Raw genomic sequence first — 27,953 nt, forward strand, 5'->3', positions numbered from 1 at the left:
TATTTATGAAATGATTTATTTAATTATAACAATAGGGGAGCACATTCTAAGCATGAGACAATGAGTAAACATTGTGACTTTTGACAGTAATCAGCTGCCTTGACCACTTTACTCCACAACGACGTCATTGTAGACAGAAACTTAAAGGGTATGACACTTTGGTCTGATATCCTGCTTATCTATCCAGTCATAACTTTCTTTAACAGCTTTATCCTATGATTAAGACATTTATGTTTGGTTAAAGTAAGGGATAAACGCTTGGGATAAGACAACGTTTTTAAAATGTATTTTAAACTTCAACACTCTGTTATTACAGTTTGCAAATACTGTAGTATTCTAGTAGGAGAGTGTGTAAAAGTGTAGTAGGCTAGTCTGTGTTGTTGTTTGTGATAAAATATGTGATCTAACTGCCACACAATCCAAAGTAGTAAGGTTGATAGTGTAGTCTATCAAAGTATTCAGAGCAATTATTTTACTAAATTTAACTTTGAGTATATTTAACTTCTTGGCATGAGTAAAACATTTTAAACTTCTTCCACTACCACAAAAATAATTGTAAAGAGTTCAAGCCAAGTCCCACCAATTTTTCTTCATGGAAAATTACCCTGTAGTATGTTATAATGTGTTACAATGTGTTATAAAGCATTCTAAAACGCTTACAACCTCTTCTCCTCCCCTTCCTAGGCTGAGCCTCATGGCTAGTAAGAAGGGTTTCTGGGTAGAGAAGGTTCACTGCCTGGGGTCAGAGACCAGCCTATCAGAGTGTCACACACAGCTGTCCATCCCACGTAGCCCCTCCCCCTGTAAGAGCGGGAGACACGCGGTGGCGAGGTGTGTACCGGGACCACAGTTTGCTCGCATGTCATCTGGAAGACCCCAGGCACCCCACCCAATTGTGGTAAGAGACAGACATACAGACGCATGCACACACACGATGACTCACACACTTACACACATTCCATGCCTCATTGTGCTAATAGCCAAGACCTTGTCACTTTTCCTGCGTTCTGCACAAATATATGAAAAAAAACAGTCTTAGACAATCATCCAGTCTTACATGATACTGACACTGTTTCTCTCTCGCTTCTCTCTCTCTCTCTCTCTCTCTCTCTCTCTCTCTCTCTCTCTCTCTCTCTCTCTCTCGCTTTCTCTCTCTCTCTCTCTCTCTCTCTCTCTCTCTCTCTCTCTCTCTCTCGCTTTCTCTCTCTCTCCGTCTCTCTCTGTCTCTCTCCGTGCCTGTAATCTCTAGCCGGTGCGTCTGAAGGCTGGCCCCAGGCTGGGTGAGGGCCGTGTGGAGGTGCTGAAGGAGGGGAAGTGGGGGACCATCGTAGACCACCTGTGGGACCGCAACTCAGCCAGCGTGGTGTGCAGGGAGCTGGGCTTCGGAACCGCCAAGGAGGCCCTCACTGGAGCTTACATGGGACAAGGTAGGCTAGGACTCTCTATCTGTTATTCCCTTTCTTGTTGTCTGACTCTGTGTCTGTCCTACAGGGGTCAAGATTAGACTGTTATTCTCTCTGGCAAAGGAAAAAATTCACCCCGGTTGTGTCACGTGAACATCCAGCACTGTCTGTTTCATCCAGGGTCTTTTGCACCTGAGGGAACACACCCATGATAAAGCTGTGTGTATGTGTCTATGTCTGTCCTGGCTTAGGTCAAAGGAACAGTGTATCCTGAGTACCTTAGACTGTTTAAAATTCCATGCGAATCAGATGGAATTTTCCTGCCGTGCTTAGGACTTATCTTAGGACTCACGCCCGTCTGCCGCTGAATGGTCTGATACAGAAAGACAGACAGAGGAAATGTACAGAGAATAAGTGTTTTTATGTACTGTAGTTTGGTAAGCACAAAAGAGAGACATGTTCTGTTAAATAACATGTCATTTTCGCGCAATAGTCTCAATAAGTGCAGTAAATGCAGTCAATAAACACTGGTTTAAATATAGAATTGACAATAAATATTTTTAGATAAATAAACAACGCTATAATTAACGTTAGCACATGCCAATCAAGCAGACAGATAAAAATGTAAAACTTTTTAGGGAGCTGGAAACGGGATGATTCTGGTGACATAGTTAGTGAGAATAGCCCAAATAGTTAGTTAGTGGTTAGAAGGGAAACCCTAGGATTTTCCTCTCTTTGAAATGAAGCGTGGTTTAGGGAACTTAATTAAATGTTGTTTAGGGAACATTAATTAAGCATGGTTTAGGGAACATTAATGGTGTTTTTCTTTCCGTGGGATGTCTCCATGTTGAGCTGTTTAATCCTATTCAAAGTCCATTCAATCATCAAGTAGGCCTTTTCGCTTCGCCAAGCCTGAGCAGTAAAAATCATATACAGTGGGGAGAACAAGTATTTGATACACTGCCGATTTTGCAGGTTTTCCTACTTACAAAGCATGTAGAGGTCTGTAACTTTTATCATAGGTACACTTCAACTGTGAGAGACAGAATCTAAAACAAAAATCCAGAAAATCACATTGTATGATTTTTAAGTAATTCATTTGCATTTTATTGCATGACATAAGTATTTGATACATCAGAAAAGCAGAACTTAATATTTGGTACAGAAACCTTTGTTTGCAATTACAGAGATCATACGTTTCCTGTAGGTCTTGACCAGGTTTGCACACACTGCAGCAGGGATTTTGGCCCACTCCCCCATACAGACCTTCTCCAGATCCTTCAGGTTTCAGGGCTGTCGCTGGGCAATACGGACTTTCAGCTCCCTCCAAAGATGTTCTATTGGGTTCAGGTCTGGAGACTGGCTAGGCCACTCCAGGACCTTGAGATGCTTCTTACGGAGCCACTCCTTAGTTGCCCTGGTTGTGTGTTTCGGGTCGTTGTCATGCTGGAAGACCCAGCCACGACCCATCTTCAATGCTCTTACTGAGGGAAGGAGGTTGTTGGCCAAGATCTCGCGATACAGGGCCCCATCCATCCTCCCCTCAATACGGTGCAGTCGTCCTGTCCCCTTTGCAGAAAAGCATCCCCAAAGAATGATGTTTCCACCTCCATGGTTCATGGTTGGGATGGTGTTCTTGGGGTTGTACTCATCCTTCTTCTTCTTCCAAACATGGCGAGTGGAGTTTAGACCAAAAAGCTATATTTTTGTCTCATCAGACCACATTACTTTCTCCCATTCCTCCTCTGGATCATCCAGATGGTCATTGGCAAACTTCAGATGGGCCTGGACATGCGCTGGCTTGAGCAGAGGGACCTTGCATGCGCTGCAGGATTTTAATCCATGTTACTAATGGTTTTCTTTGAGACTGTGGTACCAGCTCTCTTCAGGTCCTTGACCAGGTCCTGCCGTGTAGTTCTGGGCTGATCCCTCACCTTCCTCATGATCATTGATGCCCCACGAGGTGAGATCTTGCATGGAGCCCCAGACCGAGGGTGATTGACCATCATCTTGAACTTCTTCCATTTTCTAATAATTGCGCCAACAGTTGTTGCCTTCTCACCAAGCTGCTTGCCTATTGTCCTGTAACCCATCCCAGCCTTGTGCAGGTCTACACTTTTTATCCCTGATGTGCTGACACAGCTCTCTGGTCTTGGCCATTGTAGAGAGGTTGGAGTCTGTTTGATTGAGTGTGTGGACAGGTGTCTTTTATGCAGGTAACGAGTTCAAACAGGTGCAGTTAATACAGGTAATGAGTGGAGAACAGGAGGGCTTCTTAAATAAAAACTAACAGGTCTGTGAGAGCCGGAATTCTTACTGGTTGGTAGGTGATCAAATACTTATGTCATGCAATAAAATGCAAATGAATTACTTACAAATCATACAATGTGATTTTCTGGATTTTTATTTTAGGTTCCGTCTCTCACAGTTGAAATATACCTATGATAAAAATTACAGACCTCTACATGCTTTGTAAGTAGGAAAACCTGCAAAATCGGCAGTGTATCAAATACTTGTTCTCCCCACTGTAGGTCTGTCATTGTGGGTCTGCCATATAGGTCTGCCTGTGTGGGTGTGCTATATATAGTAGGTCTGCCTGTGTGGGTGTGCTATATATAGTAGGTCTGCCTGTGTGGGTGTGCCATATATAGTAGGTCTGCCTGTGTGTCTTTCAGCCATAGAGTCTATGTGACATTTCTCAGTCACCTTGCCTGTCCTGAATTAGTAGCTTTTGGGTGGGGCGTTTTGGTGCACGTGAGCTACTTGACACACATATAGCTCTGTGTGAGTGAGTGAAAGAGTGTATTTTTGTGATATCCAATTGGTAGTTACGAACTTGTCTCATCGCTGCAACTCCCCAACGGGCTCGGGAGAGACGATGGTCGAGACATGCGTCCCCCGAAACATGACCCGCCAAGCCGTGTTGCTTCTTAATACACTGCTCGATTAACCCGGAAGCCAGCCGCACCAATGTTTCGGAGGAAAGCTTGCAGGCACCCGGCCCGCCACAAGGAGTCGCTAGAGCGCGATTAGCCAAGGAAAGCACCCCAGACAAACACTGCCCTAACCTGGAAGGCGCTAGGCCAACCCCAGGCTGTAGTGACGCCTCAGCACTGTGATGCAATGCCTTAAACTGCTGCGCCACTAGGGAGGCCCCCATTACTTAATATTTTAAAGTCAATCTAACATTTAATAAATAGGTTGTTATTACTTTTACATCTTTACTTAAAATAATAAAGTAGTAGTCAGACATTGATATTTGAGTAAAAAACTATTGATATACAGTTGAAGTCGGAAGTTTACATACACCTTAGCCAAATATATTTTAAATCAGTTTTTCACAATTTCTGGCATTTAAAAATGCCCTGTCTTATGTCAGTTAGGATCACCACTTTATTTTAAGAATGTGAAATGTCAGAATAATAGTAGAGAGAATGATTTATTTCAGCTTTTATTTCTTTCATCACATTCCCAGTGGGTCAGACGTTTACATACACTCAATTAGTATTTGGTAGCATTGCCTTAAAATTATTTAACTTGCGTCAAACGTTTTGGGTAGCCTTCCACAAGCTTCCCACAATAAGTTGGGTGAATTTTGGCCCATTCCTCCTGACAGAGCTGGTGTAACTGAGTCAGGTTTGTAGGCCTCCTTGCTCGCACACACTTTTTCAGTTCTGCCCACACATTTTCTATAGGGTTGAGGTCGGGGCTTTGTGATGGCCACTCCAATACCTTGACTTTGTTGTCCTTAAGCCATTTTGCCACAACTTTGGAAGTATGCTTGTGGCCATTGTCCATTTGGAAGACCCATTTGCGACCAAGCTTTAACTTCCTGACTGATGTCTTGAGATGTTGCTTCAATATATCCACATCATTTTCCTTCCTCATGATGCCATCTATATTGTGAAGTGCACCAGTCCCTCCTGCAGCAAAGCACCCCCACAGCATGATGCTGCCACCCCTGTGCTTCACGGTTGGGATGGTGTTCTTCGGCTTGCAAGCCCCCCACCCCCTTTTTCCTCCAAACATAACAATGGTCATTATGGCCAAACAGTTCTATTTTTGTTTCATCAGACCAGAGGACATTTCTCCAAAAAGTATGATCTTTGTCCCCATGTGCAGTTGCAAACCGTAGTCTGGCTTTTTTATGGCAGTTTTGGAGCAGTGGCTTCTTCCTTGCTAAGCGGCCTTTCAGGTTATGTCGATATAGGACTAGTTTTACTGTGGATATAAATACTTTTTTACCTGTTTTCTCCAGCATCTTCACAAGGTCCTTTGCTGTTGTTCTGGGATTGATTTGCACCTTTCGCACCAAAGTACGTTCATCTCTAGGAGACAGAACGCGTCTCCTTCCTGAGCAGTATGACGGCTGCGTGGTCCCATGGTGTTTATACTTGCTTACTATTGTTGTACAGATGAACGTGGTACCTTCAGGCGTTTGGAAATTGCTCTCATGGATGAACCAGACTTGTGGAGGTCTACAACTTTTTTGGCTGATTTCTTTTGATTTTCCCATGATGTCAAGCAAAGAGGCACTGAGTTTGAAGGTAGGCCTTGAAATACATCCACAGGTACACCTCCAATTGACTCAAATAATGTAAATTAGCCTATCAGAAGCTTCTAAAGCCATGATATAATTTTCTGGAATTTTCCAAGCTGTTTAAAAGCACAGTCAACTTAGTGTATGTACACTTCTGACCCACTGGAATTGTGATACAGTGAATTATAAGTGAAATAATCTGTCTGTAAACAATTGTTGGAAAGATTACTGAAACCAACGTCTAAACTCATCAGCTGCCATTTGAACTCTCAACATCATCATCATCGTCATCATCATCGTCCTCCTCCTCATCATCATCATCGTCGTCATCGTCACCATCATCATCATCAGTGTCGTCGTCAGGGTCTATTTCCAATTCTGACCAATGCTATATTATTATTTCTACTACTATATGTAATTGACTCTGTGAGGTGGTATACGTCCACAGTTGTGTGTGTGCCCCCCCGTGTTAGTGTGTGTGTGTTTACAGTATGTGCATGATTCTTCTTCTTTCTCAGGATCCATTTCGTACCCGCCTATTTTTCTCAGAACTACTGCCCAAATCAGCTAAAATGTACTTTTTTCAATGTATATCCACAATCCACAGAAGCTGTGTTGGTCCTGATAAGTTAACTGTGGTTGTTCTGATCTACCTACTCAGTGGTATTTTATGTGGTATTCACACTGATAAAGAGGTTTGGGTCAGGAAGTGGGTTTTGTTTAGCCTATTTAGTGTGGGTGGATGTACAGTGGGAAAAAAAGTATTTAGCCAGCCACCAATTGTGCAAGTTCTCCCACTTAAAAAGATGAGAGAGGCCTGTAATTTTCATCATAGGTACACGTCAACTATGACAGACAAATTGAGAAGAAAAAAAAAATCACATTGTAGGATTTTTTATGAATTTATTTGCTAATTATGGTGGAAAATAAGTATTTGGTCACCTACAAACAAGCACGATTTCTGGCTCTCACAGACCTGTAACTTCTTCTTTAAGAGGCTCCTCTGTCCTCCACTCGTTACCTGTATTAATGGCACCTGTTTGAACTTGTTATCAGTATAAAAGACACCTGTCCACAACCTCAAACAGTCACACTCCAAACTCCACTATGGCCAAGACCAAAGAGCTGTCAAAGGACACCAGAAACAAAATTGTAGACCTGCACCAGGCTGGGAAGACTGAATCTGCAATAGGTAAGCAGCTTGGTTTGAAGAAATCAACTGTGGGAGCAATTATTAGGAAATGGAAGACATACAAGACCACTGATAATCTCCCTCGATCTGGGGCTCCACGCAAGATCTCACCCCGTGGGGTCAAAATGATCACAAGAACGGTGAGCAAAAATCCCAGAACCACACGGGGGGGACCTAGTGAATGACCTGCAGAGAGCTGGGACCAAAGTAACAAAGCCTACCATCAGTAACACACTACGCCGCAAGATTTTGAGTGAAAACCTCCTTCCATCAGCAAGGGCATTGAAGATGAAACGTGGCTGGGTCTTTCAGCATGACAATGATCCCAAACACACCGCCCGGGCAACGAAGGAGTGGCTTCGTAAGACGCATTTCAAGGTCCTGGAGTGGCCTAGCCAGTCTCCAGATCTCAACCCCATAGAAAATCTTTGGAGGGAGTTGAAAGTCTGTGTTGCCCAGCGACAGCCCCAAAACCTCACTGCTCTATAGGAGATCTGCGTGGAGGAATGGGCCAAAATACCAGCAACAGTGTGTGAAAACCTTGTGAAGACTTACAGAAAACGTTTGACCTGTGTCATTGCCAACAAAGGGTATATAACAAAGTATTGAGAAACTTTTGTTATTGACCAAATACTTATTTTCCACCATAATTTGCAAATAAATTCATTAAAAATCCTACAATGTGATTTTCTGGAATTTCTTTCTCATTTTGTCTGTCATAGTTGACGTGTACCTATGATGAATATTACAGGCCTCTCTCGTCTTTTTAAGTGGGAGAACTTGCACAATTGGTGGCTGACTAAATACTTTTTTCCCCCACTGTATACCCAGTCATACCCAGTCATTGTGAACAATATGGATGTAGGCCTACAATCTATCATTATAGATAACCAACATACTGTAGAAGACCAAGATAGACCTGCAATCAACAACCAACTCTCTCTCTCTCTCTCACACTCACTCACTCACTCACTCACTCTCTCTCTCTCTCTCTCTCTCTCTCTCTCTCTTGCTCTCTGTTTTTGTGGTCAGAATCACCACTGTGTGTTATTTTTGTGGTGACTCGATATCCTCCAAGCTTACACATTCTCTTTTCGTTTTTCTAAATATTGTTAAAAACAATGCCAAGCCCTCTCCTCGATGCACTTCTCTCAATGTTACTCTTTCCACACTTTTCAATCCCTCAACCTACTGTCTGAATTTGAATACTTTTCCCACACACTTGACAAGTTGTTTTACAATTAGAAGCACCAATCTATGAACTAAAGTGTTACCATATTGTATATCCTGGTTCAGCTTTGGCTCTTACATGTTTTCTCTGCTGATTTGGGGGTTGTAGCAGATGGTAGCATTACACACACGTCATCTTCTTGAGAAGCACTGGCTGGGTGGCAAAATGTACAAAATGGTGGTAATGATGTGTGTCTGATCTCTGGAGTACATGGAGTACTGCCATGTTATCTCCTCTGGCTGGCTGGCTGGCTGGCTGGCTGGCTGGCAGGCAGGCAGGCAGGCAGGCAGGCAGGCAGGCAGGCAGGCAGGCAGGCAGGCAGGCAGGCAGGCAGGCAGGCAGGCAGGCAGGCAGGCAGGCAGGCAGGCAGGCAGGCAGGCAGGCAGGCAGGCAGGCAGGCAGGCAGGCAGGCAGGCAGGCAGGCAGGCAGGCAGGCAGGCAGGCAGGCAGGCAGGCAGGCAGGCAGGCAGGCAGGCAGGCAGGCAGGCAGGCAGGCAGGCAGGCAGGCAGGCAGGCAGGCAGACAGACAGACAGACAGACAGACAGACAGACAGACAGACAGTACCTATAGGAAACTTTTTGTTGATGTGGTGCTGTTGCGGTGGGGAAGGCACAATCGATTCACACACAAATAAATGGCTGAGATCATTATCTGTTTATCCCTCTTCAACCTCAGAGCTTTCACTGCTATGTATGTGTGTGTATGATTGCACTGCGATGCCCTAGGTTAAGTATCCACATGAAATATAGAGAGAAGATTGGTGTGGTGTGTTCATTCTCTCTCTCTCTCTCTCTCTCTCTCTCTCTCTCTCTCTCTCTCTCTCTCTCTCTCTCTCTCTCTCTCTCTCTCTCTCTCTAGGTACTGGTCCTATCCATATAAACAGTGTCCAGTGTTTGGGGACAGAGAAGTCTATCCTAGACTGTAACTTCCAGGATGCCCCTCTATGGACGTTAAAACACACCCAGGACGCCTCAGTTCGCTGCAACATCCCCAAGCTTGGCCTGGCCAGCACGGTTAGAACACACTAATTATATTATTGTATACTCATTAGATACATAACTCTAAAGTTACAGGTTTAGAAAATACTGAATTGAAATTGAAATTTATTTTCCCTCCTTCCTCTCCTCTTCCTCTTCCTCATCCTCCTCCTCCTCTTCCTCCTCCTCCTGCTCCGCCTCCTCCTAACCTCCTTCCTCCTCTTACCCCAGGTGCGGTTGACGGGAGGCAGGGAGCCAGGTGAGGGCCGTGTGGAGGTACTGATGGATGTAGGGGGTAGTAAGAGATGGGGGTCAGTCTGCAGTGAGAACTGGGGGATCAACGAAGCCATGGTGGTCTGTCGACAGCTGGGTCTGGGGTTCGCATCCCGAGCACACCAGGTACGGAAACACACATATGAAACCCTATTCTCTCTATAGTGCACTACTTATGGCCAGAGCCCTTTGGGGATTTACCCATATCCTCCCTGACTTCCTGACTTTCTCACCATTCAACTCACTGAGTCTCCCTGAGTCCTCAAACCTAAACACTCACCAGATAGCTGAAATACTCAGTAACACTTTCTTAAGCAATAAGGCCCTAGAGGGTGTGATATATTGGCCAATATACCACAGCTAAGGGCTTTTCTTACGCCTGATGCAAAGCGGAGTGCCTGTGTACAGCTCTTAGCCATGGTATATTGGCCATATACAACAAACCACCGAGGTACTTCATGTACAGTAGTCACACTCTCTCTCTCTCTCTCTCTCTCTCTCTCTCTCTCTCTCTCTCTCTCTCTCTCTTTAGGAGACGTGGTATTGGGCTGGGGATCCTAATGCAGCAGAGTTGGTGTTGAGTGGAACCCACTGTGTCGGAACTGAGCTGTCAATCCAACAGTGTCGCCGTAACAACCACCTCCACTGTCCCCGAGGGGGCGGGACTAAGGCTGCAGGGGTCACCTGTTCAGAGAGTGAGTCATCACAGCACACCTGTTCCACCAGGCTATATCTCTACACCTGTTCCACCAGGCTATATCTCTACACCTGTTCCACCAGGCTATATCTCTACACCTGTTCCACCAGGCTATATCTCTACACCTGTTCCACCAGGCTATATCTCTACACCTGTTCCACCAGGCTATATCTCTACACCTGTTACACCAGGCTATATCTCTACACCTGTTCCACCAGGCTATATCTCTACACCTGTGTAATCTTAAGAGATCTTGCCCAGGGTTCTGTTCAAAGATCACGAAATGGGAGAAAATGGTTTGAAACTGAAGTACCTGAAAATGTTTTCTCTTTTTTGCTTTCTGAACGTGAACTCTGATTGATCTCTGTTCAATCAATGAATACAATGTATTTTATAAAGCCCTTTTTACACCGGCAGTTGTCACAAAGTGCTTTACAGATACCCAGCCTAAAACCCCAACCAGAACCACCTGCATTGCAACTGGTGAACCTTTAACCTACCCCTCCCCGTAGTGGCCCTTGCCCCATTGTTTCATGTAATACTTGGTTACCTGGTTAACCTGTCACCCCAATACATGTTTAAGTTAACCTCTCACCCCTCTCCCCTGCCCTCTAGCTGCCCCTGACTTGGTACTAGATGCCCAACTGGTTCAGGAGACAGCCTACCTGGAGGACCGACCCCTACACCTGCTGACCTGTGCCAACGAGGAGAACTGTCTGTCGTCTTCCGCTGCCAGAATGAACTGGCCCTACGGACACCGCCGCCTGCTACGATTCTCCTCCAGGATCATGAACATGGGACGGGCCGACTTCAGACCTAGGGCTACCAGGGAGTCTTGGACCTGGCACGCGTGTCACAGGTAAGGGTTGTTGTAGTTGTAGTCTTTGGCATTATGATCATGAGAAAGGCTGACTTCAGACCTAGGGCTACCAGGGAGTCTTTGACATGGCACGCGTGTCACAGGTTCTGTGTGGGGGTCAGGGGCTTTGTAGTTCTAGAAGGCCATGTACTTGTTGTTCTGTTTCACTGCATGCAGGGATTGTGGTAGTTGTAGTTTTACTATGCATTGCCATATACTTAGTTTGTAGTAGTTGAAATTCTCTGTTGCCATGCTTGTCATGAGCTGTAGTACTATATCACTGTACTCTATGAAGGGGATGTGGCTGAACTTGCTTGTGTGCAAAGTACTTAAGTAAAAATACTTTAAAGTACTACTTAAGTCGTTTTTTGGGGGTATCTATACTTTACTATTGATCTTTTTGACAACTTTGACTTTTACTTCACTACATTCCTAAATAAAATAATACACTTTTTACTCCATACATTTTCCCTGACACCCAAAAGTACTCATTACATAGCTCCTGGCTATCCGTAAATTAAAAAAACAAGAATGGTGCCGTCTGGTTTGTTTAATATAAGGAATTTGAAATGATTTATACTTTTACTTTTACTTTTGATACTTAAGTATATTTTAGCAATTACATTTACTTTTGATACTTAATATACCAAATACTTTTAGACTTTACTCAAGTAGTATTTTACTGACTTTCACTTTTACTTGAGTAATTTTTTATTAAGGTATCTTTACTTTTACTCAAGTATGACAATTGGGTACTTTTTCCACCACTGCTTGTGGGTGTAGGAGTTAGGGCGCTTTCACATATCCCCTGTATGACCTGGTTCCTGGAGCGTTAGGAACCCTGATCTGTGCTCTAAAGCAAACGAACCCTGGCTGAAACGAATCCTGGACCTTCCTGAGTAGGGGATCCAAGATCCAGGACCAGAGTACAGGTATTGTGACGCGGAAGTGCGAGTCGTGTGGAACTTTTTACCCATTGTAAACAAGCTAGCTTGCTAACGTCATGTAGAATGTGCGTCTTGCAAATCACATCCTGAAACAGTTATTTTCAGGTCTTGTGAAAGCAAAACCTATTCTATAGAATTCTCACAAACGCTGTAGGAAACCGAACCAGGGAACTGAATTTCATATGTAAAAACGCCCTTAGTAACAGTCCCTTAGTTACAGTCGAAGGGAGGCTGTTGGAGTCCTAGATTAACACAGTCAGCTTGTTGTTGTTAGATGTGGGTGTCGTCATTATAAGTGGTTGGTAGTGGAAGTTGTGGATTTGGATGACCATGTTACATGTAAATGGTTGTGCGTTACATTACCTCAAGGAGTTATGGAAACCAGCACCACAGATTCCATTTTACAGCTGTAATGGCCCTTGTGGGACATAATTGTTCTGTGTGGGATGAATAAGGTCTTATTGACTTGAACTGAATTGAATTGAGTTAGTTACAGGTTAGAAAGCATATAAAAGTATGACCTCATTGTCATTAAGGACAATAAATGCTGTTTGGACAGAAACTTACTTACAGAAACTAATGGTTCACAGTTATAATTGTAATGGTTTAGCAGATAATAAGAAAAGACGATCAGTATTTACTTGCTAAAAGAGAAGGAATATTAAATCTATTGTTTACAGGAAACTCATTCAACAATTTTAGATGAAGTTGTGGGGAAAAAGGACTGGACAAAGAAATTCAAAAGGGGTGATGATATTAATCAACAGTAATTTTGATCCGAATGTGCAAATTGTCCAAACAGATCCTCAAGGTAGATGGATGATTTTAAATATGTTATTGGACCATAAACAGATATGGCTAATTAACCTATACGGTCCAAATAATGATGATCCACGCTTCTTTGAAAATATATATAATAATTTCTCAACCCTACAAACAATACAAGACTCTATTATTATGGTGGGAGATTATAATACGGTTTTAAATACCTCTATGGACCGTAAAGGAAATCACACTACAAACTATCACTCTCATGCACTTAAGGATATCACGAATGTCATGGATATATTGGAACTAGTGGATATACAGTGGGGAAAAAAAGTATTTAGTCAGCCACCAATTGTGCAAGTTCTCCCACTTAAAAAGATGAGAGAGGCCTGTAATTTTCATCATAGTTACACGTCAACTATGACAGACAAAATGAGGAAAAAAAATCCAGAAAATCACATTGTAGGATTTTTAATGAATTTATTTGCAAATTATGGTGGAAAATAAGTATTTGGTCAATAACAAAAGTTTCTCAATACTTTGTTATATACCCTTTGTTGGCAATGACACAGGTCAAACGTTTTCTGTAAGTCTTCACAAGGTTTTCACACACTGTTGCTGGTATTTTGGCCCATTCCTCCATGCAGATCTCCTCTAGAGCAGTGATGTTTTGGGGCTGTCGCTGGGCAACACGGACTTTCAACTCCCTCCAAAGATTTTCTATGGGGTTGAGATCTGGAGACTGGCTAGGCCACTCCAGGACCTTGAAATGCTTCTTACGAAGCCACTCCTTCGTTGCCCGGGCGGTGTGTTTGGGATCATTGTCATGCTGAAAGACCCAGCCACGTTTCATCTTCAATGCCCTTGCTGATGGAAGGAGGTTTTCACTCAAAAAAGGTATGGTGTTCTTTGGAATCAACTCAGCATTCTTTGTCCTCCAAACACGACGAGTTGAGTTTTTACCAAAAAGTTATATTTTGGTTTCATCTGACCATATGACATTCTCCCAATCCTCTTCTGGATCATCCAAATGCACTCTAGCAAACTTCAGACGGGCCTGGACATGTACTGGCTTAAGCAGGGGGACACGTCTCGCACTGCAGGATTTGAGTCCCTGGCGGCGTAGTGTGTTACTGATGGTAGGCTTTGTTACTTTGGTCCCAGCTCTCTGCAGGTCATTCACTAGGTCCCCCCGTGTGGTTCTGGGATTTTTGCTCACCGTTCTTGTGATCATTTTGACCCCACGGGGTGAGATCTTGCGTGGAGCCCCAGATCGAGGGAGATTATCAGTGGTCTTGTATGTCTTCCATTTCCTAATAATAGCTCCCACAGTTGATTTCTTCAAACCAAGCTGCTTACCTATTGCAGATTCAGTCTTCCCAGCCTGGTGCAGGTCTACAATTTAGTTTCTGGTGTCCTTTGACGGCTCTTTGGTCTTGGCCATAGTGGAGTTTGGAGTGTGACCGTTTGAGGTTGTGGACAGGTGTCTTTTATACTGATAACAAGTTCAAACAGGTGCCATTAATACAGGTAACGAGTGGAGGACAGAGGAGCCTCTTAAAGAAGAAGTTACAGGTCTGTGAGAGCTAGAAATCTTGCTTGTTTGTAGGTGACCAAATACTTATTATTGCCAATGAAATGTTAGCTGTTAAAATCATATCCAACAATGACATTAAGGGGTTAGAAATCCAGGGCTTAAAAACAAAGTTGTCATTGTACGCTGATGATTTATGTTTTCTTTTAAATCCACAATTTGGATCCCTCCACAGCCTCATAGAGGATCTAGATACTTTTTCTAACCTCTCTGGATTAAAACCAAATTATGATAAGTGTGCCATATTACGTATTGGATCACAAAAAAATACAACTTTTACATTACCGTGTAATTTACCAATACAATGGTCTGACGGGGATGTGGACATACTCGGTATAAATATCCCGAAAGAAAGAAATGATCTCACTCCAATTCAATTTAATAAGATAAGATCTTGCTACCATGGAAAGGGAAATACCTGTCTATTTGTGGAAAAATCATCCTGATTAACTCTTTAGTCATATCCCAGTTTACCTATTTGCTTAAGGTCTTGCCTACACCTAGCGACCTGTTTTTAAAATTACACTACCGTTCAAAAGTTTGGGGTCACTTAGAAATGTCCTTGTTTTCGAAAGAAAAGCATTTTTTTTGTCCATTAAAATAACATCAAATTGATCAGAAATACAGTGTAGACATTGTTAATGTTGTAAATGGCTATTGTAGCTGGAAACGGCTGATTTTTAATGGAATATCTACATAGGCGTACAGAGGCTCTCACAGACCTGTAACTTATTCTTTAAGAGGCTCCTCTGTCCTCCACTCGTTACCTGTATTAATGGCACCTGTTTGAACTTGTTATCAGTATAAAAGACACCTGTCCACAACCTCAAACAGTCACACTCCAAACTCCACTATGGCCAAGACCAAAGAGCTGTCAAAGGACACCAGAAACAAAATTGTAGACCTGCACCAGGCTGGGAAGACTGAATCTGCAATAGGTAAGCAGCTTGGTTTGAAGAAATCAACTGTGGGAGCAATTATTAGGAAATGGAAGACATACAAGAACACTGATAATCTCCCTCGATCTGGGCCTCCACGCAAGATCTCACCCCGTGGGGTCAAAATGATCACAAGAACGGTGAGCAAAAATCCCAGAACCACACGGGGGGAACTAGTGAATGACCTGCAGAGAGCTGGGACCAAAGTAACAAAGCCTACCATCAGTAACACACTACGCCGCCAGGGACTCAAATCCTGCAGTGCCAGACGTGTCCCCCTGCTTAAGCCAGTACATGTCCAGGCCCGTCTGAAGTTTGCTAGAGTGCATTTGGATGATCCAGAAGAGGATTGGGAGAATGTCATATGGTCAGATGAAACCAAAATAGAACTTTTTGGTAAAAACTCAACTCGTCGTGTTTGGAGGACAAAGAATGCTGAGTTGCATCCAAAGAACACCATACCTACTGTGAAGCATGGGGGTGGAAACATCATGCTTTGGGGCTGTTTTTCTGCAAAGGGACCAGGACGACTGATCTGTGTAAAGGAAAGAATGAATGGGGCCATGTATCGTGAGATTTTGAGTGAAAACCTCCTTCAATCAGCAAGGGCATTGAAGATGAAACGTGGCTGGGTCTTTCAGCATGACAATGATCCCAAACACACCGCCCGGGCAACGAAGGAGTGGCTTCGTAAGAAGCATTTCAAGGTCCTGGAGTGGCCTAGCCAGTCTCCAGATCTCAACCCCATAGAAAATCTTTGGAGGGAGTTGAAAGTCCGTTTTGCCCAGCGACAGCCCCAAAACATCACTGCTCTAGAGGAGATCTGCATGGAGGAATGGGCCAAAATACCAGCAACAGTGTGTGAAAACCTTGTGAAGACTTACAGAAAACGTTTGACCTGTGTCATTGCCAACAAAGGGTATATAACAAAGTATTGAGAAACTTTTGTTATTGACCAAATACTTATTTTCCACCATAATTTGCAAATAAATTCATTAAAAATCCTACAATGTGATTTTCTGGATTTTTTTCCCTCAATTTGTCTGGCATAGTTGACGTGTACCTATGATGAAAATTACAGGCCTCTCTCATCTTTTTAAGTGGGAGAACTTGCACAATTGGTGGCTGACTAAATACTTTTTTCCCCACTGTATGGAGGCTTAAATATCCTGACCTAGTGAGATACATGACGGAGGCTCAGTCAAGCTAGTCGTCTTGATTACTTTCTTATGTCATTCTCTCTTGCACCAAAAGTTTAAAAAGTGTTGATAGGGGACAGAATGCGGTCGGATCATCACATAATTGGCATATACAGTGGGGAAAAAAGTATTTAGTCAGCCACCAATTGTGCAAGTTCTCCCACTTAAAAAGATGAGAGAGGCCTGTAATTTTCATCATAGGTACACGTCAACTATGACAGACAAAATGAGAAAGAAAATTCCAGGAGATCACATTGTAGGATTTTTTATAAATTTATTTGCAAATTATGGTGGAAAATAAGTATTTGGTCACCTACAAACAAGCACGATTTCTGTGGGAGAACTTGCACAATTGGTGGCTGTCTAAATATGTTTTTTCCCCACTGTATATTACTCTTACAGAGTTTCCACGTAGGCGAGGGTATTGGACATTTAATCAAAGCCTATTGGATGCTATCTATTTTTTTTACTAGGACAGAAGAATTTATAACTGACTTTTCCTGACATAACATAGTTACAGCAGATCCCCTTATTGTATGGGACACTTTTAAATTTGCTTTTAGAGGCCATGCAATTCAGTACTCATCTCTAAAACAAAAACAATTTAGGTCAAAAGAGTCCATATTAACAAAGGAAATGGAAGGACTAACAGTACAGATAGATAGCAATACAAACTGTACCATAGAGCCTCAGAATAAGTTAGAAGAAAAACTAAAATAAATGGAGGAACATATTCAAGAATGATCAAGTATAATATGTTATTAAAAAGAATGCGAATTGGATGGAATTTGGGGAAAAATGCACCAAATTCTATTTCAATCTTCAACATAGAAATGCTACCAAAAATAATTTACTAAAACTTGTTACAAATGACAGTCACCCATGATTCACCAAATGATATTTTAAAAGAGGAGAAAAGTACTTTAAGCATATGTTTCCGTTTCAGTTTCCTCCATCTCCACTAACCGAAGCTAATTGTATGGATTTTTTTTCTATTAATAATGTTAAATGAACAGCTGTACAGAAAGACTCATGTAAAGGCCAAATTACAGAGGAGGAACTTCTCGATGCAATTAAAGCCTTTAAATCCGGGAAAAATCTAAAAGGTATTGTTGGATATTATTAATCCTAATCAGACAGGTTTTTTACATGGACGATACATTGGAGATAATATAAGAAAAGTACTGGAAACAATAGAACACTATGAAAAATCAGGGAAACCAGGGAAACCAGGCCTGGTTTTCATAGCTGACTTTGTAAAGGTATTTGATAAAGTATGACTGGAGTTTATATATAAATTCCTGGAATATTTCAATTTTGGATAATTTCTTAAAATGGGTTAAAATGATGTATAGTAACCCTAGGTGTAAAATAGTAAATAATGGCTACTTCTCAGAAAGTTGAAAACTGTTAAGAGGAGTAAAACAAGGTTGTCCACTATCGGCATATCTATTTATTATTGCCAATGAAATGTTAGCTGTTAAAATCATATCCAACAATGACATTAAGGGGTTAGAAATCCAGGGCTTAAAAACAAAGGTGTCATTGTACGCTGATGATTTATGTTTTCTTTTAAATCCACAATTTGGATCCCTCCACAGCCTCATAGAGGATCTAGATACTTTTTCTAACCTCTCTGGATTAAAACCAAATTATGATAAGTGTGCCATATTACGTATTGGATCACAAAAAAATACAACTTTTACATTACCGTGTAATTTACCAATACAATGGTCTGACGGGGATGTGGACATACTCGGTATACATATCCCGAAAGAAAGAAATGATCTCACTCCAATTCAATTTAATAAGATAAGATCTTGCTACCATGGAAAGGGAAATACCTGTCTATTTGTGGAAAAATCATCCTGATTAACTCTTTAGTCATATCCCAGTTTACCTATTTGCTTAAGGTCTTGCCTACACCTAGCGACCTGTTTTTAAAATTACACTACCGTTCAAAAGTTTGGGGTCACTTAGAAATGTCCTTGTTTTCGAAAGAAAAGCATTTTTTTTGTCCATTAAAATAACATCAAATTGATCAGAAATACAGTGTAGACATTGTTAATGTTGTAAATGGCTATTGTAGCTGGAAACGGCTGATTTTTTATGGAATATCTACATAGGCGTACAGAGGCCCATTATCAGCAACCATCAGTCCCGTGTTCCAATGGCACGTTGTGTTTGCTAATCCAAGTTTATCATTTTAAAAGGCTAATTGATCATTAGAAAACCCTTTTGCAATTATGTTAGCACAGCTGAAAACTGTTGTGCTGATTAAATAAGCAATAAAACTGGCCTTCTTGAGACTAGTTGAGTATCTGGAGCATCAGTAATTGTGGGTTCGATTACAGGCTCAAAATGGCCAGAAATAAAGAACTTTCTTCTGAAACTCGTCAGTTTATTCTTGTTCTGAGAAATGAAGGCTATTCCATAGGAGAAATTGCCAAGAAACTGAAGATCTCGTATAACGCTGTGTACCACTCCCTTCACAGAACAGCGCAAACTGGCTCTAACCGGAATAGAAAGAGGAGTGGGAGGCCCCGGTGCACAACTGAGCAAGATGACAAATACATTAAAGTGTCTAGTTTGAGAAACAGGCGACTCACAGGTCCTCAACCAGTAGCTACATTAAATAGTACCCACAAAACACCAGTATAAAACATCAACAGTGAAGAGGCGACTCCGGGATGCTGACCTTCTAGGCAGAGTTGCAAAGAAAAAGACATATCTCAGACTTCCCATCTTAATCTTTTCTTTTTATTGGCCAGTCTGAGATATGGCATTTTCTTTGTAACTGCCTAGACGGATCACCTCCTTGACCAAGGCCCTTCTCCCCCTATAGCTCAGTTTGGCTGGACGGCCAGCTCTAGGAAGAGTCTTGGTGTTTCCAAACTTCTTCCATTTAAGAATGATGGAGGCCACTGTGTTCTTGGGGACCTTCAATGCTGCATAAATGTTTTGGTACCCTTCCCCAGATCTGTGCCTCGACACAATCCTGTCTCAGAGCTCTACGGACAATTCCTTCGACCTCATAGAAAGGCTGAAGAATTGCAACATTTACCTGGACCTAACGCTGCAGATACAGTGAGGGAAAGAAGTATTTGATCCCCTGCTGATTTTGTACGTTTGCCCACTGACAAAGAAATGATCAGTCTATAATTTTAATGGTAGGTTTATTTGAACAGTGAGAGACAGAATAACAACAAAAAAATCGAGAAAAACGCATGTCAAAAATGTTATAAATTGATTTGCATTTTAATGAGGGAAATAAGTATTTGACCCCTCTGCAAAACATGACTTAGTACTTGGTGGCAAAATCCTTGTTGGCAATCACAGATGTCAGACATTTCTTGTAGTTGGCCACCAGGTTTGCACACATCTCAGGAGGGATTTTGTCCCACTCCTCTTTGCAGATCTTCTCCAAGTCATTAAGGTTTCGAGGCTGACGTTTGGCAACTCGAACATTCAGCTCCCTCCACAGATTTTCTATGGGATTAAGGTCTGGATACTGGCTAGGCCACTCCAGGACCTTAATGTGCTTCTTCTTGAGCCACTCCTTTGTTGCCTTGGCCGTGTGTTTTGGGTCATTGTCATGCTGGAATACCCATCCACGACCCATTTTCAATGCCCTGGCTGAGGGAAGGAGGTTCTCACCCAAGATTTATCTCCCGAGTGGTGCAGTGGTCTAAGGCACTGCATCGCAGTGCTAGCTGTGCCACTAGAGATCCTGGTTCGAATCCAGGCTCTGTCGTAGCCGGCCGCGACCGGGAGACCCATGGGGCGGCGCGCAATTGGCCCAGTGTCGTCCAGGGTAGGGGAGGGAATGGCCGGCAGGGATGTAGCTCAGTTGATAGAGGTTGTGGGTTTGATTCCCACAGGGGGTATGAAAAAATTATGTATGCACTAACTGTAAGTCGCTCTGGATAAGAGCGTCTGCTAAATGACTAAAATGTAAAATGTAAATGTAAGATTTGATGGTACATGGCCCCGTCCATCGTCCCTTTGATGCGGTGAAGTTGTCCTGTCCCCTTAGCAGAAAAACACCCCCAAAGCATAAAGTTTCCACCTCCATGTTTGACGGTGGGGATGGTGTTCTTGGGGTCATATGCAGCATTCCTCCTCCTCCAAACACGGCGAGTTGAGTTGATGCCAAAGAGCTCGATTTTGGTCTCATCTGACCACAACACTTTCACCCAGTTCCCCTCCTCTGTAGGGTTAGCGGAAAATAATAAAGGAAATATATTTTTAAAATATATGTATATACAGTACTTGTCAAAAGTTTAGACACACCTACTCATTCAAATGTTTTTCTTTATTTTTACTATTGTCTACATTGTAGAATAATAGTGAAGACATCAAAACTATGAAATAACACAAATGAAATCATGTAGTAACCAAAAAAGTGTTAAACAAATCAAAATATATTTTATATTTTGAGATTCTTCAAAGTAGACACCATTTGCCTTGATGACAGCTTTGCACACTCTTGGCATTCTCTCAACCAGCTTCATGAGGTCATCACCTGGAATGCTTTTCAATAAACAGGTGTGCCTTGTTAAAAGTTCATTTGTGGAATTTCTTTCCTTCTTAATGCGTTTGAGCCAATGAGTTGTGTTGTGACAAGGTAGAGTTGGTATACAGAAGATAGCCCTGTTTGGTAAAAGACCAAGTCCATATTATGGCAAGAACAGCTCAAATAAGCAAAGAGAAACGACCATCATTACTTTAAGACGTGTCAGTCAATCTGGAAATGTTCAAGAATTTTGGTGCAGTCGCAAAAACCATCAAGCGCTATGATGCAACTGGCTCTCATGAGGACCGCCACAGGAAAGGAAGACCCAGAGTTACCTCTGCTGCAGAGGATAAGTTCATTAGAGTTACCAGCCTCAGAAATTGCAGCCCAAATAAATCCTTCACAGAGTTCAAGTAACAGACACATCTCAACGTCAACTGTTCAGAGGAGACTGCGTGAATCAGGCCTTCATGGTCGAATTGCTGCAAAGAAACCACTACTAAAGGACACCAATAAGAAGAAGAGACTTGCTTGGGCCAAGAAACACGAGCAATGGACATTAGACCGGTGGAAATCTGTCCTTTGGTCTGATGTGTCCAAATTAGAGATTTTTGGTTCCAACCGCCATGTCTTTGTGAGACGCAGAGTAGGTGAACGGATGATCTACGCCTGTGTGGGTCCCACCGTGAAGCATGGAGGAGGAGGTGTGATGGCGTGGGTGTACTTTGCTGGTGACACTGTCAGTGATTTATTTAGAATTCAAGGCACACTTAACCAGCATGGCTACCACAGCATTCTGCAGCGATACGGCATCCCATCTGGTTTGCGCTTAGTGGGACTATCGTTTGTTTTTCAACAGGACAATGACCCAAAACACACCTCCAGGCTGTGTAAGGGCTTTTTGACCAAGAAGGAGAGTGATGGAGTGCTGCATCAGATGACCTGGCCTCCACAATCACCCAACCTCAACCCAATTGAGATGGTTTGGGATGAGTTGGACCGCAGAGTGAAGGAAATGCAGCCAACAAGTCCTCAGCATATGTGGGAACTCCTTCTAGACTGTTGGAAAAGCATTCCTCATGAAGCTGGTTGAGAGAATGCTAAGAATGTGCAAAGCTGAAGGGTGGCTACTTTGAAGAATCTGAAATATAAAATATATTTTGATTTGTTTAACACTTTTTTGGTTACTACGTGATTCCATATGTTATTTTATAGTAATATTATTCTAGAATGTAGAAAATAGTAAAAATGAAGAAAAACCCTTGAATGAGAAGGTGTGTCCAAACTTTTGACTGTACTGTATATATTTACCCAAAAATATATGGGGGATTGGAAATGATGCAGACAATTACATTGATGGAAGCTATCTGCAATATTAAAGCTTATCTACCCCCTAAAAAAACACTTACAAAAACAACCACAAAAAAATAGTGGTCCACATAAAGCTTTTCTTCGATAATGTTATGGATACACTTATGTAAAATGCCAATTTCTGAGAAACAAAAATGTAAATTTTTCTGTTCTGTTATGCTTGTCTCTTAGTGGATGTCATTACTAAGTACACTGCAAGCGAATAACCAATCACTTTCATAGCGTTATTTTTCATATAACACATATCATGCAATTCTATCATTTTGCCATAGGGTGGAGTGACATTTTTTCCATTTGAAAGCTAATTACCTGCAAATCTACACATTTTGCCATAACTTATGCCATGGTAATATGATGTCTGATTGAGTGTGACTAACAAAATCAATGGGGGCCCACTGGAGGTCAGGGCCCCTGGGTACTTGCCCTGTGTGTCTGGTGGGTATTCGGCCATGATTACTGCACCTTTAGATAGATAGCTAGCTAGACTAACTTACCAATTTAAACGTTTTTAGCTGACTTGGCTAATTAAGTGACTGTCAGTGACTGACATAAGAACTGCTGATGCACAACCAAATGTCGGAATTGCACCTTTTATATTCTACTACTCTTACTCTCAAATTAAGTTGAGACTGATTTTTTTGGGGAGTCGGTGCTAAAAGTGACTGTTTATGTCACTTATGCCTGGAGCCGTGTGCGTGTGTGTGTGTGTGTGTGCACGTGAATGCATGAATGTGTGTGCAGGTGAGTTTCAAAGCCCCCCATTCACTGTGAGTGTGTAAACAGGTCTGTGTGTGAGCTGTGCAACCTAGCAAGTTCTAGAACAAGCTTCTATGAGAGGTGTTATTCTGACACCCTACCACATGCTCTAGTGTTGAGATCACTGGGCTACCAGCTATAGGGACCTACTGTTCTGATTCCCAAACATACACACACCAGCCAGTCAGTATTTAACGTCCATCCATGTCTGAGGACATCGGCAGATGACGTGGAAACTGGCCACTAGGGGCAACAGAGAGCGCTGTTACCGTCACATAGGTTTCGGTTTTGCTAGGGCGTTGTGGACGTGAATGGCGGATGGGAGTTAAACATCTACCTCTGATTCCAAAGGTTGCATGTTCGAATCCAGCGATAGAAAGTTGTTTTTGAGATTTTTGTTTTAAGCCTATCCCAAACCTTAACCCTTACCATAACCATTCTGAGTTACTGCCTAACCTTAAGATTTCAGAGTTAATGCCTTAACTTAACCTTAAATACTTAGAAATTTGGCGTTTGAGAAACATAGATCAGCGTCTAGTTCTGATGTGAGACTGTGAGAGCCAGTTGCACATACACACACACACACACACACACACACACACACACACACACACACACACACACACACACACACACACACACACAAACACACCCTAACCACCCCTTTTATTCTGTGTTACCAGGCACTACCACAGCATTGAGGTGTTCACCCACTATGACCTGCTGACTCTGAATGGGACCAGGATAGCAGAGGGACACAAGGCCAGCTTTTGTCTGGAGGATTCATACTGCCCTGAAGGTATTAACACCTGTTATGTACATGGGTAACACCTAATGTCACATGTTATTAACAGTCATACATACTGCCCTAAAGGTTATAACACTTGTTATTAACATGGATACATACTGCCTTGAAGGTAATAACACTTGTTAATAACATGGATAAATACTGCCCAGATGGTAATAACACCTGTTATCAACATGGATAAATACTGCCCAGATGGTAATAACACCTGTTATTAACATGGATAAATACTGCCCAGATGGTAATAACACCTGTTACTAACATGGATAAATACTGCCCAGATGGTAATAACACCTGTTATTAACATGGATAAATACTGCCCAGATGATAATAACACCTGTATTAACATGGATAGCTCCTCATGTCACATGTTATTAACATTCATAATCATTCATAACATGGCAATGTCACCTGCTATTAACAGTTATAACAACCCTTTATTTTAAACAACTTGGCTTCATAGGCTGTTCATCACCTAAATTGTTCCTGGACCATTTTTTTTGTTTGTTTAGTAGCTGAAACTGGCTCCTAAAAGCATCAAGCAGAAGAGTAAAGTCACCGTTCTTGTCTGTGTGTCAGGTCTGCATAAGCGTTTCTCCTGCTACAACATGGGCGACCAGGGTATCTCAGTGGGCTGCTGGGATACGTACCGCCACGACATTGACTGTCAGTGGATCGACATCACCGACGTCAAGCCTGGAGACTACATATTCCAGGTACATACACACGCACAGGCACACACAGCTGCGTTTAATTTAGCTTGGAGTTTGCACTTTTGAGACGATCCCATTGGTCCCTTTGTACCACGCAAAACTATTAAAGTATGTTGAAGTATTTAACGTGTATGTGACCGAGGTCTGCAGACCACCCTCTGTGTTTCCTACCATGAGAGACAGCCATGTTGTATTACACATACAGACACACACACACACACACACACACACACACACACACACACACACACACACACACACACTCTCCATCTCTATCATTACCCTGTCTCATGTTAATCAGCTGTGTCTTTGTGGGCGCCACCTCAGGACACATCAAAGACTCCAACTCCCATCAGCCACCACTTCTGTCTCAGACTACTAATCCCAGCATGCCGTCCCTGGGGGCAATTAGGCTTTCAATTCTTTTTATGCCTCTGAGCCATTGGAAAGCCATGAGTTACAGTGAAACTTGCTGGAGTGAAACTTGCTATCTGTTAATGAGGGATTATGGTGAAAATAGCACACCTGTAATTACTGGTAGTACTACCTAATCACTCTCTGTTAATGATAGAGGGGTTATGATGAAACTAGCATCCCCGTAATTACTGGCAGTACTACCTAATCACTCTGTTAATGGGAGGGGGGTTATGGTGAAACTAGCATCCCCGTAATTACTGGCAGTACTACCTAATCACTCTCTGTTAATTGTAGGGGGGTTATGATGAAACTAGCACCCCCCGTAATTACTGGTAGTACTACCTAATGACTCTCTGTCAATGAGAGGGGGGTTATGGTGAAACTCATCACCTTAATGACTGTGCTACCTAAGCCATGGGAGTCGGTTGAGAGGTTACAGTGAAAACTGTTCCCTGAGTGTCTCAGCCTGTTTTATTTAATCACCCTGCATGTCCCTGTGATAGACGTACACACACTCTCACGGGGGGACACACACAAATGTGTGTACTTTAGGCATGTAGAGCAGGGCGTAATTACAAGTGGTGGCCCTGCAACAGCTGTGAGGAGAAAATGAGTTGACGAAGAGAGGAGAGAAGAAAAGAAGAGAGGAGGAGAAGAAGAGGACAGGAGTGAGTGAGAGGAGAACAGGAGAACAGGAGGACAGGAGTTAGTGAGATATAGCATGTAACTCTTAGATAGAAGGGTTCCAAAAGTGTTCTTCAGCTGTCCCCATAGGATAACCCTTTTTGGTTCCAGCTACAACGTTTTTAGGTTCCATGTAGAACCCTCTGTGAAAAGGGTTCTACATGGAACCCAAAAGGGTTCTACCTGAAACCTAAAAGGGTTCTCCAAAGGGTTATCATATGGGGACAGCCGAATAACCCTTTTAGGTTCTAGATGGCACCTTTTATTCTGAGAGTGGTGTAACTGTTATAAAGAAAAGTTGTCCAATCTCCTGTTGACCAACTCCTGCTGTCCAATCTCCTGTTGACCAATCTCCTGCTGACCAATCTCCTGTTGACCAATCTCCTGTTGACCAATCTCCTGCTGTCCAATCTCCTGCTGACCAATCTCCTGTTGACCAATCTCCTGTTGACCAATCTCCTGTTGACCAATCTCCTGTTGACCAATCTCCTGCTGTCCAATCTCCTGCTGTCCAATCTCCTGTTGACCAATCTCCTGTTGACCAATTTCCTGTTGACCAATCTCCTGCTGTCCAATCTCCTGTTGACTGTTCTCCTGTTGACCAATCTCCTGTTGACCAATCTCCTGCTGTCCAATCTCCTGCTGTCCAATCTCCTGTTGACCAATCTCCTGCTGTCCAATCTCCTGTTGACCAATCTCCTGTTGACCAATCTCCTGTTGACCAATCTCCTGTTGACCAATCTCCTGTTGACCAATCTCCTGCTGTCCAATCTCCTGCTGTCCAATCTCCTGTTGACCAATCTCCTGTTGACCAATTTCCTGTTGACCAATCTCCTGCTGTCCAATCTCCTGTTGACTGTTCTCCTGTTGACCAATCTCCTGCTGTCCAATCTCCTGCTGTCCAATCTCCTGTTGACCAATCTCCTGTTGACCAATCTCCTGTTGACCAATCTCCTGCTGTCCAATCTCCTGCTGTCCAATCTCCTGTTGACCAATCTCCTGCTGTCCAATCTCCTGTTGACCAATCTCCTGTTGACCAATCTCCTGTTGACCAATCTCCTGTTGACCAATCTCCTGTTGACCAATCTCCTGTTGACCAATCTCCTGCTGTCCAATCTCCTGCTGTCCAATCTCCTGTTGACCAATCTCCTGTTGACCAATTTCCTGTTGACCAATCTCCTGCTGTCCAATCTCCTGTTGACTGTTCTCCTGTTGACCAATCTCCTGCTGTCCAATCTCCTGCTGTCCAATCTCCTGTTGACCAATCTCCTGTTGACAAATCTCCTGTTGACCAATCTCTTGTTGTCCAATCTCCTGTTGTCCAATCTCCTGTTGACCAATCTCCTGTTGACCAATCTCCTGTTGACCAATCTCCTGTTGACCAATCTCCTGTTGACCAATCTCCTGTTGACCAATCTCCTGTTGACCAATCTCCTGTTGACCAATCTCCTGTTGACCAATCTACTGTTGTCCGATCTCCAGTTGTTGAAACTCGAGGGCCTATTCAGTGGGGTGCACTGTTCAGGGCTTTTATTCACAAAGTGTCTCAGAGTAGGAATTATGACCTAGGACCAGTTAAATAAGATGGGGGCTCTGATCCTAGATCAGCACTCCTACTCTGAGACACTTAGTGAACGCAGGACCAGAACATTGCATATCTACATTTGAGAGACATGGACGTTTAATAAAGATCTAGAAGCTCTGTCCTTGAACCACCCAGAGTTATTTAAACGTTCCCCAATTACCCAAATTAACCCCCTATCATTAGACCCTCCTTATTACAGCCCCCCCCCCCCCCCCCCCCCCCCCCTATAAAAAAACTGTTAATTTCCACCCATGGAATTCCTTTGCTGTTTTTACGGGCCTTTTTATCACTCCGTCACACATTCCGATGGCCCAAGCCAACCGACTACAGACGACAAAGTCCAACACTGTAATTTCTACAGAGTTGCCATCATGGCTAGTTTTTGAGCATTCACAAAGTTTTAAAAATGTTTTTTTGTTTTTGGGGGGTTAAAGTTGTTTTCCTGAGTAGCTGTATGCAGCCTGTATTTAAAGTGGGTGTAGTACAT

General features: G+C 42.8%; 1 protein-coding gene across 1 annotated transcript in view; it reads left to right on the forward strand.

The window, feature by feature from the left end:
• The window catches only part of LOC311121843 (lysyl oxidase homolog 4-like), a gene marked incomplete at both ends in the record, with an annotated part of 37,700 nt that extends 12,538 nt beyond the window's left edge, over window positions 1-25,162 (forward strand). The window contains 9 exons of the mRNA XM_084196283.1: window positions 685-898; window positions 1,250-1,427; window positions 9,226-9,380; window positions 9,576-9,743; window positions 10,150-10,312; window positions 10,930-11,173; window positions 23,946-24,061; window positions 24,647-24,783; window positions 25,082-25,162. Of these exons, the coding sequence (XP_084052409.1) occupies window positions 685-898; window positions 1,250-1,427; window positions 9,226-9,380; window positions 9,576-9,743; window positions 10,150-10,312; window positions 10,930-11,173; window positions 23,946-24,061; window positions 24,647-24,783; window positions 25,082-25,162 (1,456 nt within the window). The remainder of the gene's footprint in view (window positions 1-684; window positions 899-1,249; window positions 1,428-9,225; window positions 9,381-9,575; window positions 9,744-10,149; window positions 10,313-10,929; window positions 11,174-23,945; window positions 24,062-24,646; window positions 24,784-25,081) is intronic.
• Between the last annotated feature and the right edge of the window lie 2,791 nt (window positions 25,163-27,953).

This window comes from Coregonus lavaretus (assembly GCF_964263955.1).
Source record: "Coregonus lavaretus genome assembly, contig: HAP1_SCAFFOLD_372, whole genome shotgun sequence".
Lineage (NCBI taxonomy): Eukaryota > Metazoa > Chordata > Actinopteri > Salmoniformes > Salmonidae > Coregonus > Coregonus lavaretus.